At 37.3% G+C, this 12,421-nt stretch overlaps 5 protein-coding genes and 1 pseudogene across 5 annotated transcripts in view; 2 read left to right on the top strand and 4 right to left on the bottom strand.

Annotated features, from left to right (window-relative positions):
• Positions 1-294: 294 nt before the first annotated feature.
• On the top strand, positions 295-1,077 carry LOC106303837 (60S ribosomal protein L31-1-like). The gene is made up of 2 exons (XM_013740172.1): positions 295-458; positions 609-1,077. The coding sequence occupies exons 1-2, from the start codon at positions 379-381 to the stop codon at positions 886-888; spliced, it is 360 nt and encodes a 119-aa protein (XP_013595626.1). The 5' UTR covers positions 295-378; the 3' UTR covers positions 889-1,077.
• A 1,180-nt stretch (positions 1,078-2,257) lies between these two features.
• LOC106302324 lies at positions 2,258-3,526 on the bottom strand (annotated as a pseudogene).
• A 751-nt stretch (positions 3,527-4,277) lies between these two features.
• On the bottom strand, positions 4,278-4,661 carry LOC106302323 (glutathione S-transferase T2-like). Its single transcript, XM_013738857.1, has one exon. It carries the CDS (start codon positions 4,659-4,661, stop codon positions 4,278-4,280), a length of 384 nt encoding a protein of 127 aa, XP_013594311.1.
• Positions 4,662-4,696: 35 nt separating this feature from the next.
• LOC106302322 (uncharacterized protein At4g04775-like) lies at positions 4,697-6,100 on the bottom strand. Its single transcript, XM_013738856.1, has 2 exons — positions 5,602-6,100; positions 4,697-4,746 (listed from the first exon to the last, which is right to left on the bottom strand). The coding sequence occupies exons 1-2, from the start codon at positions 6,098-6,100 to the stop codon at positions 4,697-4,699; spliced, it is 549 nt and encodes a 182-aa protein (XP_013594310.1).
• Positions 6,101-6,869: 769 nt separating this feature from the next.
• Positions 6,870-8,058, top strand: LOC106304205 (40S ribosomal protein S30). Its single transcript, XM_013740602.1, has 3 exons — positions 6,870-6,980; positions 7,086-7,223; positions 7,806-8,058. The coding sequence occupies exons 1-3, from the start codon at positions 6,977-6,979 to the stop codon at positions 7,850-7,852; spliced, it is 189 nt and encodes a 62-aa protein (XP_013596056.1). The 5' UTR covers positions 6,870-6,976; the 3' UTR covers positions 7,853-8,058.
• Positions 8,059-9,942: 1,884 nt separating this feature from the next.
• The window catches only part of LOC106302321 (F-box protein At3g28330-like), a 4,274-nt gene continuing 1,795 nt past the window's right edge, over positions 9,943-12,421 (bottom strand). Inside the window, exons 2-4 of the mRNA XM_013738855.1 lie at positions 11,813-12,084; positions 11,424-11,719; positions 9,943-10,311 (exon numbers count right to left, since the gene is read on the bottom strand). Of these exons, the coding sequence (XP_013594309.1) occupies positions 9,943-10,311; positions 11,424-11,719; positions 11,813-12,084 (937 nt within the window). The remainder of the gene's footprint in view (positions 10,312-11,423; positions 11,720-11,812; positions 12,085-12,421) is intronic.

The raw sequence follows: 12,421 nt of genomic DNA, 5'->3' as shown, positions 1-12,421 counted from the left end.
CCCGCTTCATACGATATCACTCGTAAGGCCCGGTTCATCAAAACGAATCCATTTTTTATTTTTTTTTATTCATCGGCCCCTTATAACTCGAGCCCATGAACCCATATAAAACCCCTGCTGCGCATGGTCTTATATTTTAATAGATTAAGTTTTCAAGGACAGGATGAGAATGGACTATATTATAACATACCCTGGACTTATATTTGGACTAAATGAGAATAGAATATAGTTTAGAATGAAGACAGTATATTTGCGTACCATAAGCCCATTCATCAGGCCCAAATAACAATAATACGGGAATCTGTATATTAGGGTTTTCGTAGCTTCTTTTAATTTTCTCTCCCTGTGCCGTCTGAAGAGAAGATAGACCAGACGAAAATGGAGAAAGGCAAGGGAAGAAAGGAGGAGATTGTTACCAGGGAGTACACTATCAACCTCCACAGGCGCCTTCATAGCTGGTAAAAATGTTGTGACATCTCATTGTTTGTAGAAGAAGATTATTAGAACGAGCCATTAACATCATCTCCTTCCTTATTGCTCCATGTACATTTTCGTTAGGGTTTTAGAGATGCTGATTGATTTGATCGATTATAAATATATGTACGCAGCACATTCAAGAAGAAGGCACCCAATGCCATCAAAGAGATTAGGAAGTTTGCATTGAAAGCAATGGGAACAAAGGATGTTAGAGTGGATGTTAAACTCAACAAGCAGATATGGAGCAGGGGAATCCGTGGTCCTCCCAGGAGAGTCAGAGTCCGTGTTACACGTAAGAGAAATGATGATGAAGACGCCAAGGAGGAGTTTTACTCTCTTGTCACTGTCGCTGAGATTCCTGCTGAAGGATTGTCTGGTTTGGGCACCAAGGTCATCGATGAAGACGAGTGAAAAATATGGTAGATTTATTTACTCATAAACCCTTGTCGTTGCAACTTTTTTTGTTTGTTAAATCGTTAGATGAAAGACAGAAGACTTTGCTTGTTTTTGATCACTTACCTATTTTGGTAATTTATATCTTATGTTATATGTTCCAGAGACGAGAACAGATTCGAGTTTGATCCTGTTATTTTGCGAGTCCTTACGTGACTCTGGTTTTCCATCTCCGTTACGTTTTGGACTCTTGAATTAGTACCACATTAATTCGATTTGAGTGTATAATCATAGACTACTTTCATTTACAAAACAAAAATAAGAAAAAATGAATCTCTGATTTCATAAACAGCCGATCCATGGTCCCCGAGCAAATATAACTGATGGATTGTACAACCAATGTCTTCCGTGTGAATCGTTTGTAATTATGGGCATGACTAGGCTTGGGCATGAAATCCATAATCCGAAATCCGAACCAAAAAACCTGATCCGTACCCGGTCCGAAATGTAAAAAATACCCGAATGGATCTTGTAAGGTGGTACAAAACATATTCGAACCCGAAGTGTTATTAACCGAATTCGAACGGATAACCCGAAAAACCAAAAAAAATAAAAAAATACGAAAAGATATCCGGAGAAACCGGTCTGAATGTCCAAACTAATATACAATATAATTATATGAAACATGAATATATACTTAAAATATTCAATTTCATATTTATTTTGATATGGTATCTAATAATAAGTATTTAAAATTTAAATAAATATTTTAAATACTTAATTATATATAAATAAGTATATATTTCATATGTTTTGCTTTTAAATTTTAGATTTTATTTCGAGTATATCTGAACCGATCCGATATAACCCGAATCCGAATGATATATGGTTACTTTATGGGTTCTATGATGTGATACAAAACCGATCTGAACCCGATGTGTTATATCCGAATCCGGCCCGTACTTGCAAATTTACTAGAATGAGACCTAGGAGGTGTTGTAAAAAAGAACCGAAATCTGAAAAATCTGATCCGAACGCCAACGGGTACCTGAACGCCCAGGCCTAGCCACGACAGTGATCATATTAAAGAGCTTGTTTGTAAGAAACCTCGAACCAAAGCAAATTGTTACCAGTTAGACCGGGGTAGAAAATGGACCAGTTCGGTTCGGTTGTAAGAGCATGTGCAATGGTGATACTGTCTCAAGAGTCCTTAGGATTAGAATAATATTTTTTTTTTTGAATTGTTAAGGATCATAATCAGAAATATGTGTGCAATGGTGATACTCGATTTGGAATCCTTAGGAATAAATAAATAATTTTTTTAAAAAAAAGTGAAATTAAAAATTTTATTTATTATTCATGATTCAATAAAAAGATACAAGACTTATTAATATTCATCACCAAATTTGTTCCAAATATGCTCAATTAGATCCGTTTTCAAATGTTCATGTATACGAGTATCCCGAACATCATTCCGAATGGGAAATATGTTGTTGAGATTTGTAGGCATGTTGGCTTCCACCCGTGAACTTCTGGTTACGTCCCCTTCTTCAAAATCAGATATATCAAATTGTATACCGTATCCATCCCGTACATTTTCGACTATCATATTGTGTAGTATGATACATGCTCTCATAATCTTGCTTATCTTTGCTTTGTCCAATGTTTTTACCGGGTTCTTCACAATCGCAAATCGGGCTTGCAATACTCCAAAAGCCCGCTCCACATCTTTTCCGGTTGCTTCTTGAACTTTGGCAAATAACTCTTGTTTAGGACATTGAGGGAGTGTGATAGATTGGATAAATGTTGACCATTTTGGATATATACCGTCAGTGAGGTAGTACGCCAACTTATACATGTGTCCGTTGACCATGTACCTTACCCTGGGAGCTCGACCTTCTATAATGTCGTCAAAAACAGGACCCCGTTCGAGGACATTAATATCGTTTAAGGTACCTGGAGGACCAAAAAAAGCGTGCCATATCCAAAGGTCTTGCGAAGCCACAGCCTCTAAGACAATTGTCAGTTTTCCTGATCCACGTGTGTACTGTCCTTTCCAAGCGCTCGGGCAATTTTTCCATTCCCAATGCATACAGTCAATGCTCCCGATCATCCCCGAAAACCCGCGTTGCTCTCCAATATCGAGTAGTCGTTGAAGATCCTATGGGGTGGGTCGTCGTAGATACTCTTTTCCAAATAACTCTATAATTCCGTCAGTGAAATTATGTAAACACGAAAGGGCCGTGGTCTCACCAAGTCGGAGATATTCGTCGACCGTCTCAGCCGCAGAGCCATAAGCAAGTAGACGAATTGCTGCCGTACATTTTTGTAGTGGAGTAAGACCTAACCTCCCGGTTGCATCTCTTCTTTGCTGAAAGAATGGCAAGCACTCTGATAGGCGATGGACAATACGCAAGAATAATCCCTTATTCATGCGGAAACGGCGTCTGAATAATTCTGACGAGAATGTCGAATCTTCGCTGAAGTAGTCATTCCATAATTGTATGTGTCCTCCTTTGCGGTGTCGTTCTATGTAAGCACGTCCCCTTTGGTTAATGGTCCTGCCCTCCACTATGTTGTTGAATGTGTCTTCGACGTATTCGTCGATAATTTCCTCCAATCTTTCTTCCAGATCATCGGATGAAGATGATGACATATTTAGGTATCCTGGTTTTAAAAATAATATATAAGTTCTTTTTTAAAATAAATTTATTTCTTTGTATATATTCAAATTTAGAATTTCAAATTTATGTATCCTGGTTTTAAAAATAACATATTTAGGTATCCTGGTTTTACTATAAGTTCAAATTTAAAGATTCAAATTTAGAATTTCTATTTATTTTTACTATAAGTTCAAAGAAACACTAAACAAGACCATACCTTTATAACAAGATAGATAAAAAGGTCCATCGTAGATTCAATCGGAGAAGATGAGATGCAAAGTGAGAAGCAATGTTGAACGCAAATAGCAGAGTTTAATATTACAAAGTTTTGTTGCTGAGGGAAATAGGAGAAGATGAGATACAAAGTTAGAATGATGAAAGTGCGTAGGAGAACGAGATACATAGTTTAAACAACAATGACTACTACTTATACTACATTAACATGAAACATAAGCACCCGTGACAATCTTCACATGCTAGAAAAACAGAAGCACCCGTGACTTTGAGTACTTCACAGCCCGTGACAATCTTCACCCGTGCATTGCAACACCCGTGACCCTACTGCTGAACCTGAAAGAGTACACACATAGTTATTACTTTTGCTCAACACATTAAACTGAAAGAAAGACAAGAGTTATTACTTTTCCTCCACACATAGGTTCAATACAGCTAACTATGCAATCAAACAACATGTAACTACTCGACACATAGGTTGAATATGAACGCTAACTATGCAACCTAACCTCATAACATATCAGACATGAGTTTGAGCTTAAGAGATGTTTCCATCTCAGTGAGTGGGTCTTTTTTGCTAAGTAGACGTTCAAGCAACTTCTGTTTTGACACTTTTGACTTCATCTCCATTATGGCCTGAATCTGTGACAACGACTCTTCTTTACCATTCTTCTTCTTCTTAGCAGCAGCTTTAGAAGCCTTGATCCCTATAGGTCTACCCTCTGGTTCTCCCACTTCTTCTTCTATATCAACTTGTTTCCGCTTTTCATTCCCACCGTCCTTACCCACATAGGTGGAGGCCCATTTCTGGTCATGCCTCAATTCCCTCCATGCATGTTCCATGACAAACTTGGTCCCGTGACGATTGAAGAAGTACTCTAGAGCAGCTTTCATCACGTCATCATCATTTTGACCACTTCTCTGCTCCCTCAGAGCCGCGTCATATGATCCAACGAACTTGATGACTTGCTCGTTAATCCTAGCCCACCTCTGCTTGCACTGATTCAGCTCTCTAGGTGTTGTTCCCACCAGTTGCGGGCAGTTGTTGTAGTAGTCGACAATCCTCTTCCAGAAGCGACCAACTTTCTGGTCATTGCTCACCACCGCATCCTTACTGGTGTTAAGCCAAGCACCAATAAGGATTTTGTCCTCCCTCGGGGACCATTTCCTCCTCTCCTTGGCACTAGTGTCGACAGCAGAGTTGAGAGGAGACTCGAGAACTGACTCATCAGGACCTTGGGTACCGAACCAATAAGGTTCGGGTGATTCAAGGTCCACTGTAGTCTAAGATTGACTAAAGCTGAGGTTTACATAACTAGTTTGCTTATCCATGTTTAGAGATTGCTCTGTGTTACTCTAATAGCAACACAGATAGTTAAATAGGCGAGATTAAACTAACAAACATTAAAAGCCAATTAAAACCGAGCAGTGAGGAAGGTAGAAAGCTAACTACTTGCATTAAACACCAATCAAATCACGGTAACAGCCATTTAAAACAATCAAATCTATGGCGGTAGGAAGATAGAAACCAAACTAAATAGGTTCTATTTAACTAGCAATTACCACCAATGCAGAGAAACCAAACAACTAGCTTCTACTAAACTAGAACCAATTTATGAGGTATACAAATACAAATACAAATACACTACTATACGTTTATAGTTATTAGAAAAGAGACTAGGCAGTTGTGGTATCGTACCTAAAGAGAGACTCGAGCTTCTCGACACTCTCGTTTACATCTTTGAAGCTCTTCATGCATAAACATTAGATCAAATTCTCATAAGTTTTACAAAATATCATGAAGAACAAACAAAAACCCAAGAGAGATACGTACCATTGACAAACAAAAGCGCCAAACCTAGAAAAACCAATACGGAGACCATTACACAAACTTCCAATGCATAGCCATTTGTAGACTCTTTGTTCTTCTTGAGCTCACAGACGGTCTTCTGTAGCTTAAGCAGCTTCTGATCACACTCGAAACCTTGCTCCTTAAGCAGCCTGAGTTCTCTCTGAACCTCAAACACCTCCTCCGTGACTGCCACATCCCACCATTTCCATATGTGGCAGCCCCCATCATCTCTATTCTCGCACGTGTAGTACAACCTCCCTGGATCTTTTCGCGTGTAAGATGTTGCAATAGCAGCCTCACTGCCACAGTAACATCTCGTTGGGATGCCATCATCAGCCTCAGGTGGGTTGCGAACCGGCTCGCCAACAGAGAAACTACTCTGTCCTTCATTTGCATAAAGAGCAGCCTCTGCTTCAAGAAGGTACGTCATGTCGAACTCATCTGACGAAGACGGCTGGCTGTACGAATAGTCTTGTCCCATGATTGGTTAAACCTGAAAGAAAACCAAGATTTTTAGTAACGAAGATGATATAAACAACAACAACCACAGATCTTTAGAAACGAGCACGGATTGAACAAACCGTAAGCAAACATGAATCACATATAAACCGTAAGCTAACACAAATAAGAACATCAAAGAAGATTGTAATTGAACGAGAATATCCGCAAATCGTTTCAAAACAAAATAGATTGAAAACCCTAAATCGAGTGAAAACCCCAAATCGATTGAAACCGTAATTTTAAAAGACAAATCGATTGAATCTGCACAACCTAACCCTAATTTGAGGAGAAAACAACAAAGAAAACAAAATCTCGACGCATAAATCTACAAAATCACCCTACGATTTACCTTCTTCTCGGGATGTATCGAATCGCCTTTGATATCGCCTTCACTCGAGACGTTTCTTTTTTCCTCGCCTTTGGTCGAAAATGAATAATTTTTTTTTGATACGTACGAATGACAAAGTCGACGGACGAACCAAAACGTGCCACGTCTCTAAGGATCAACTCCGTTAAATCCTTATTTACGGATTGATCCTTGGATTATTTCGGTTAAATAATATTTCTTTATTCCGATAACCATCGGATTAGGCGGTAAGGATCCATTAAGGATCAGCGTTGCGGCTGGTCTCAGAACCTTGAACCAAAGCTAAATTAACTTGGTTAAGGTGTTTGGAAACACAATTGGTTTACATAAGGCCCATTTTAAACCCAAAATGTCCCTTATAGGCTATGAAACGAGTATGTATAGTATATAAACGACGGTATTATTCCTAACCCTAAAAAAAAAGTTTCACCTAGCGTCGGCGCATCCAGCAACAAAGCAGAGAAGCCAGAAGTGTTTCCGTAATTGATCATGGGTGATTCTTCTCGACTTGTTGTTTCCTTTACGCTTCGAAATACCTTTAGAATTTTGGTGATTGTCATCGAAAATGTTGCTGATTTCGTGTCATAATGAATCGCAGGGAAGGTGCACGGTTCATTGGCTCGTGCCGGTAAGGTGAGGGGTCAGACACCGAAAGTCGCCAAGCAGGACAAAAAGAAGAAGCCCCGTGGCCGTGCTCACAAGCGATTGCAACACAACCGCCGTTTCGTCACCGCCGGTATATATTCTTTTTTTACTTTCTGTTATAGGATTCCTAGGTCGTTCACCGTAGTTGAATTAGGGTTTGTTAGTTCGTTATTGACTCTCCTTGGTTCATCTTAAACTTATTTGGTCTTGTGATTAGTCATTTTAACTTGATTTAGTAGAAGCACAAGATTAGTGTGTAATTATGAATTCGATTTTAGTTTCTTCAGCAAATCTGAGTTAGTGTGTAATCACAGAATTCCATTTTTACTTGTGTTGTTCATCATTAGATTGCGTTTGGTCAATTTCAATAATCTTGTGCTTTTGTTTGTAGCGTGTGCTTTGATCAACATTTATATGTTGATTATGCTACATGAACGTTCGTCTGTGTGATATGAAGTTTGTTAGAGATGTTGTAGTCCACTCTTAATATTCGATCACTGATATAATAGTTTCTGAAAAGTAAACACACGTGATCACTGATTCCACTCTCTGTCATCTCTGTTCCAATCAATCTATCACTTTTTCTTTTGGTTGATCATGATATTCAATAAGTTTGTTTCAAAATTTAAACGACAATTGGGTTCTTATTCGATTTTGTTTGTGTTGTCTTCAGTTGTTGGCTTTGGCAAGAAGAGAGGACCAAACTCATCAGAGAAGTAGACATCAACTGTTTCCCCTTTTGATTGTGGTTTTCTTGATTATTTGAATCGCTCGTTAGTTTATCAACCAAGCCAATGGATGTTGTTGAGCCAATGTTTCTTTAATCAGTTTCATTTGGGTTACATCTGTTTCTCATCTGATTATGTACCATACGTTCTTGGATTAGTGGCTTATAAATTTTATTATTTACTAGATTTGCATATTTATTACTGTGTTTTTGCAAAAAAAAATTCGTATTTGAAATTATAGAATGTATTTTAAAAAAGATGTTCTAACAAAAATAAAAATAAACATTCTCCGACGAACTTCAATGTTTTGCCTCTATAACAGTATTTAGAAGCAAATTTGATCTTTACTAATCTTTATTTATAGAGGAAGAACAACATTTCTGCATATTTTATTTTATAATTTGAGATTGCTATTTTAGAAAATAGATTATAGCAAATCTCATTTTTATAATAGAATTCTTCTATTCTAGCGTAAAACTAATAAAAATACAGTTTGAGTAAAGTTCTTTTGTTAAACTTTAGATGAATTTGCTTATATTACGTGAACTACATTGGTCGTGTCTTATCAGAGGATATATATAGGTTCGCGATAAGTCACTTTTCGAAATCAATGTAACACATTGGTTGTGTCTTAACTTTTACCACTAGATTTTGATCCGCACAGTTAGTTTTTTCATGAATTAAATTTTAAAATAACTATTTGTTAAAAAAATATTCAAGAATGTCTATTTTTTTTTAATTGTATATGGTATTATTTACTCATGTCGGTAGTATAAATTTAAGCAAAAAATTTAGCATAGTATAATTCATTTGTCATTTGATAAATTTATGGTTTTTATTTATCATTTTCATTATTGAATTATAACAATATTTTTGTAAATGTATTTTTTAGATAATCAATTTAAATTGTTATTATCATTGAATTTAATTATTTTTTACATAATTTTAATTTTCGTTTACATCAAAACTAATCATATTTTAGGATAATTATAATTTAAAATATTAATTTCGGATTTTTTCAAAAAAACTTCTAAAAAGATTTTTCAAAGATTTTATCATATGTTTTTTAGAAAAAAATATTGAGTTGCATTTCAAATAAAAAGGTAAAGATATTGAAAGATATTCTAACTAAAATATGTAAAATTTAATATCGTTTCTAAGAAATGGTTCAAATAAAAAATCACACATGAAATAAGTCATGACTTCTGTTTTAATAGATAAGATACATTAAAACTAATCATATTTTAAGATAATAATAATTTAAAATGTTAATTTCAGATTTTTTCAAAAAACTTCTAAAAAGATTTTTCAAATATTTTGTTATATTTTTTAAAAAAGTTATTTAGTTGCATTTCAAATAAAAAAGGTAAAGATATTGAAAGATATTCTAACTAAAATATGTAAAATTTAATATAGTTTCTAAGAAATGACCCGAATAAAAAAAAAACCACACATGAAAGAAGTCATGATTTCTGTTTTAATAGATAAGATACATCAAAACTAATTATATTTTAGGATAATTATAATTTAAAATGTTAATTTCAGATTTTTTTTCAAAAAACTTCTAAAAATATTTTTCAATGATTTTGTTATATTTTTTTAAAAAATATTGAGTAACATTTCAAATAAAAAGGTAAAGATATTGAAAGATATTATAACTAAAATATGTAAAATTTAATATAGTTTCTAAGAAATGGCCCAAATAAAAAAATCACACATGAAAAAATTCATGACTTAATAAATAAAATACATCAAAACTAATTATATATTAGGATAATTATAATTTAAAATGATAATTTCGGATTTTTTCAAAAAACTTCTAAAAAGATTTTTTCAAAGATTTTGTTATATTTTTTAAAAAAAATATTGAATTCCATTTCAAATAAAAAGTTAAAGATATTGAAAGATATTCTAAATAAAATATGTAAAATTTAATATAGTTTCTAAGAAATGACTTAAATAAAAAAAATCATACATAAAAGATTTGAAGTAGATGAAAGTAGGATTAGAGCTAGGCTTGGGCTGTCGACTATTATTAGTCACCGTGTTCGGGATCCGATGCAGCCACTTTGGTAAAACAAACTACGAAAATTCTTGGGCGAGCTGTATAAAAGTGTGGCCTTCAGGGGACTTGACAATGCAACCATCGCTGCTGCTACGTTCCAACTTACCGTGGAAGACAAACTCGCCAATGCGCAAGTTCATAGATACCAAACATTGGTTGTCCAAGTCGTTGCTCCAAAAGTAGACTGTTTCAGCATCAAAGGGGTTTATCGCCAACGGAATATAAGGGTGTTTATAACCAATGTAGGATACTTCAGATACTATTTGCCATTCCCAGCTGCTCTTTAGCCTCCACACGCTTAGTTTATCATGCTCATCGCCTTGAGCGGCAATGTTCATATACATGAGACTCCCTCGAGAAACATGTAACGCTCCGACCACCCACAGCTAATGGGTCACCCACGCCCGTTCTCTCGGCCCGTGGGCTCATCCCGTTCCAGCGATCGGTCCGTTAATTTTTCTAAAGGCTCGAAATCATTGTTTACTGACCCTGCAATCACCACCCGACCTTTTCCCATGCTTTGGTCTCACTCGCATGCTATCGCGAATCACTTCCCGATAGGTCACCCATCCTTCCACTACTCCAGCTAAAGCACGCTTAACTCTGGAGGCTCTTTAGCCTCCACACGCTTAGTTTATCATGCTCATCGCCTTGAGCGGCAATGTTCATATACATGAGACTCCCTTGAGAAACATGTAACGCTCCAACCACCCACAGCTAATGGGCCACCCACGATTTTTAGCGGTCTCATCAGTGCAATCTCTGATACCACTTGTAACGCCCCGACCGCCCACAGCTAATGGGCCACTCACGCCCGCTCTCTCGGCCCGTACGCACGGTATCATGAATCACTTCCCGATATATCATCAATCTTTTCACCACTTTAGCCCAAACACAATTAACTCTGGAGTTCTAAACGAATGTGTGACGGAAAAGGTAAGTCAATTTTGGTGACATAGGTAGGTAGCAAGATCAATTCTTTTAAGCTTTCTATATATCACAACTCGGGATGTTACAATTCACCCCCCTCTCAAAGAATGCAACGTCCTCGTTGCGCCCCACGACAGGTCCCAAGACGCCTCTCAACGCCCCGACCGCCCACGGCTAATGGGCCACCCACGCCCGCTCTCTCGACCCGTGGGCCCATCCCGTTCCAGCGATCGGTCCGTTAATTTTTTTAAAGGCTCGAAATCATTGTTTACTGACCCTGCAATCACCACCTGACCTTTTCCCATGCTTTGGCCTCACTCGCATGCTATCGCGAATCACTTCCCGATAGGTCACCCATCCTTCCACTACTCCAGCTCAAGCACGCTTAACTCTGGAGTTCTTTCAGGATGTGCTCCGGAAAAGGTAAGTCAACTTTGGTGACATAGGTAGTCAAATCAATTCTCTTAAGCCTTTCCATATATCACAACTCGGGATGTTACAAAACAGTGCAGAATCTTTGAAACTGTGGAGATGTTTCTAAATCAGGGAAACGCGTAACACGACAAACAGGATGCTCAGAACCGTAGAAGTCGGTGGATACAACAACTTCATCATTCACGTTGTTGCGAGCGACCCAGTGAAGATTTCCGTTCAAGCTAATGGAATAGCGAAACTCCTGACGGCTAAAAGAGTAAGGAAACTGTACGGTTTCTTGACTCCACAAGCCAGTCTCTGACGAATATATCAGCAAACTAAAACTCTTTTTCCGTGGTATAGCATCATATAGAAGAACGACTTTGTAACCCAAAACGACGCCATCTCTATCGGTTAGTGTGGCTAAACCTAGGTTCCAGTAATCCTCCTCTGCTTCACACCATGGAGGATCCGTTTCTACGCATTCCCGTGAAACGGGATTAGCCACGTACAAGGATACGTTCCCGAGGGCAGACACAACACGGATAAGAATCAACCCGACATCCGTGTAAGCCACGGCTCCGACTTGTCTGTATTTTTGCTTGTGGTTTAAGAATGCTTCGGTAATGGAAGTGGCGATGTAAGAGCCAAGTTGTTGTGTTGGATGACCCCAAATGTCGCATCTGTAGTGAGCAACGGCTTCTTGCTGATCATCTTTCACCATGAGCGACCACATAGAGTGTGAGAGTTGATGGCGAGAAAGGAAAAGCCTACGGAGAAAGGGAGATTCGAGTAGTGTGTTGGATAATTCCAAGCTTGTGGAAACTTAACATATTATTAGATGTTTAATATGTTAAGATAAACACAATAAGGAAACCTAGAAATGGGAAAATGAAGTTTCTATTTAGGTTAGGTTTGTGTTTTCCATATCCCACATGTTAAAGGGAATTGTCTTTCATATAAATATAGGTCTAATGGAGAGGTGTTCCATATGATCTGAGAGAAACATATTGAGAGCTTTAGTTTTGAGTAGTTTCTAAAGCTAATAAGAAAAGTTGTTCTTATAACTCTTTGTGTTTCTAAGAGATCTGAATTGGTATCAGAGCCTCAGGTTGGAGACTCGATCTAAGCTTAAGTTGTAGCTTAAGATCC

This window comes from Brassica oleracea, chromosome C7 (genome assembly GCF_000695525.1).
Source record: "Brassica oleracea var. oleracea cultivar TO1000 chromosome C7, BOL, whole genome shotgun sequence".
Taxonomy (NCBI): domain Eukaryota; kingdom Viridiplantae; phylum Streptophyta; class Magnoliopsida; order Brassicales; family Brassicaceae; genus Brassica; species Brassica oleracea.
The sequence above is the reverse complement of the archived record's forward strand: the minus strand, read 5'-3'. Positions and strand labels throughout refer to the sequence as shown.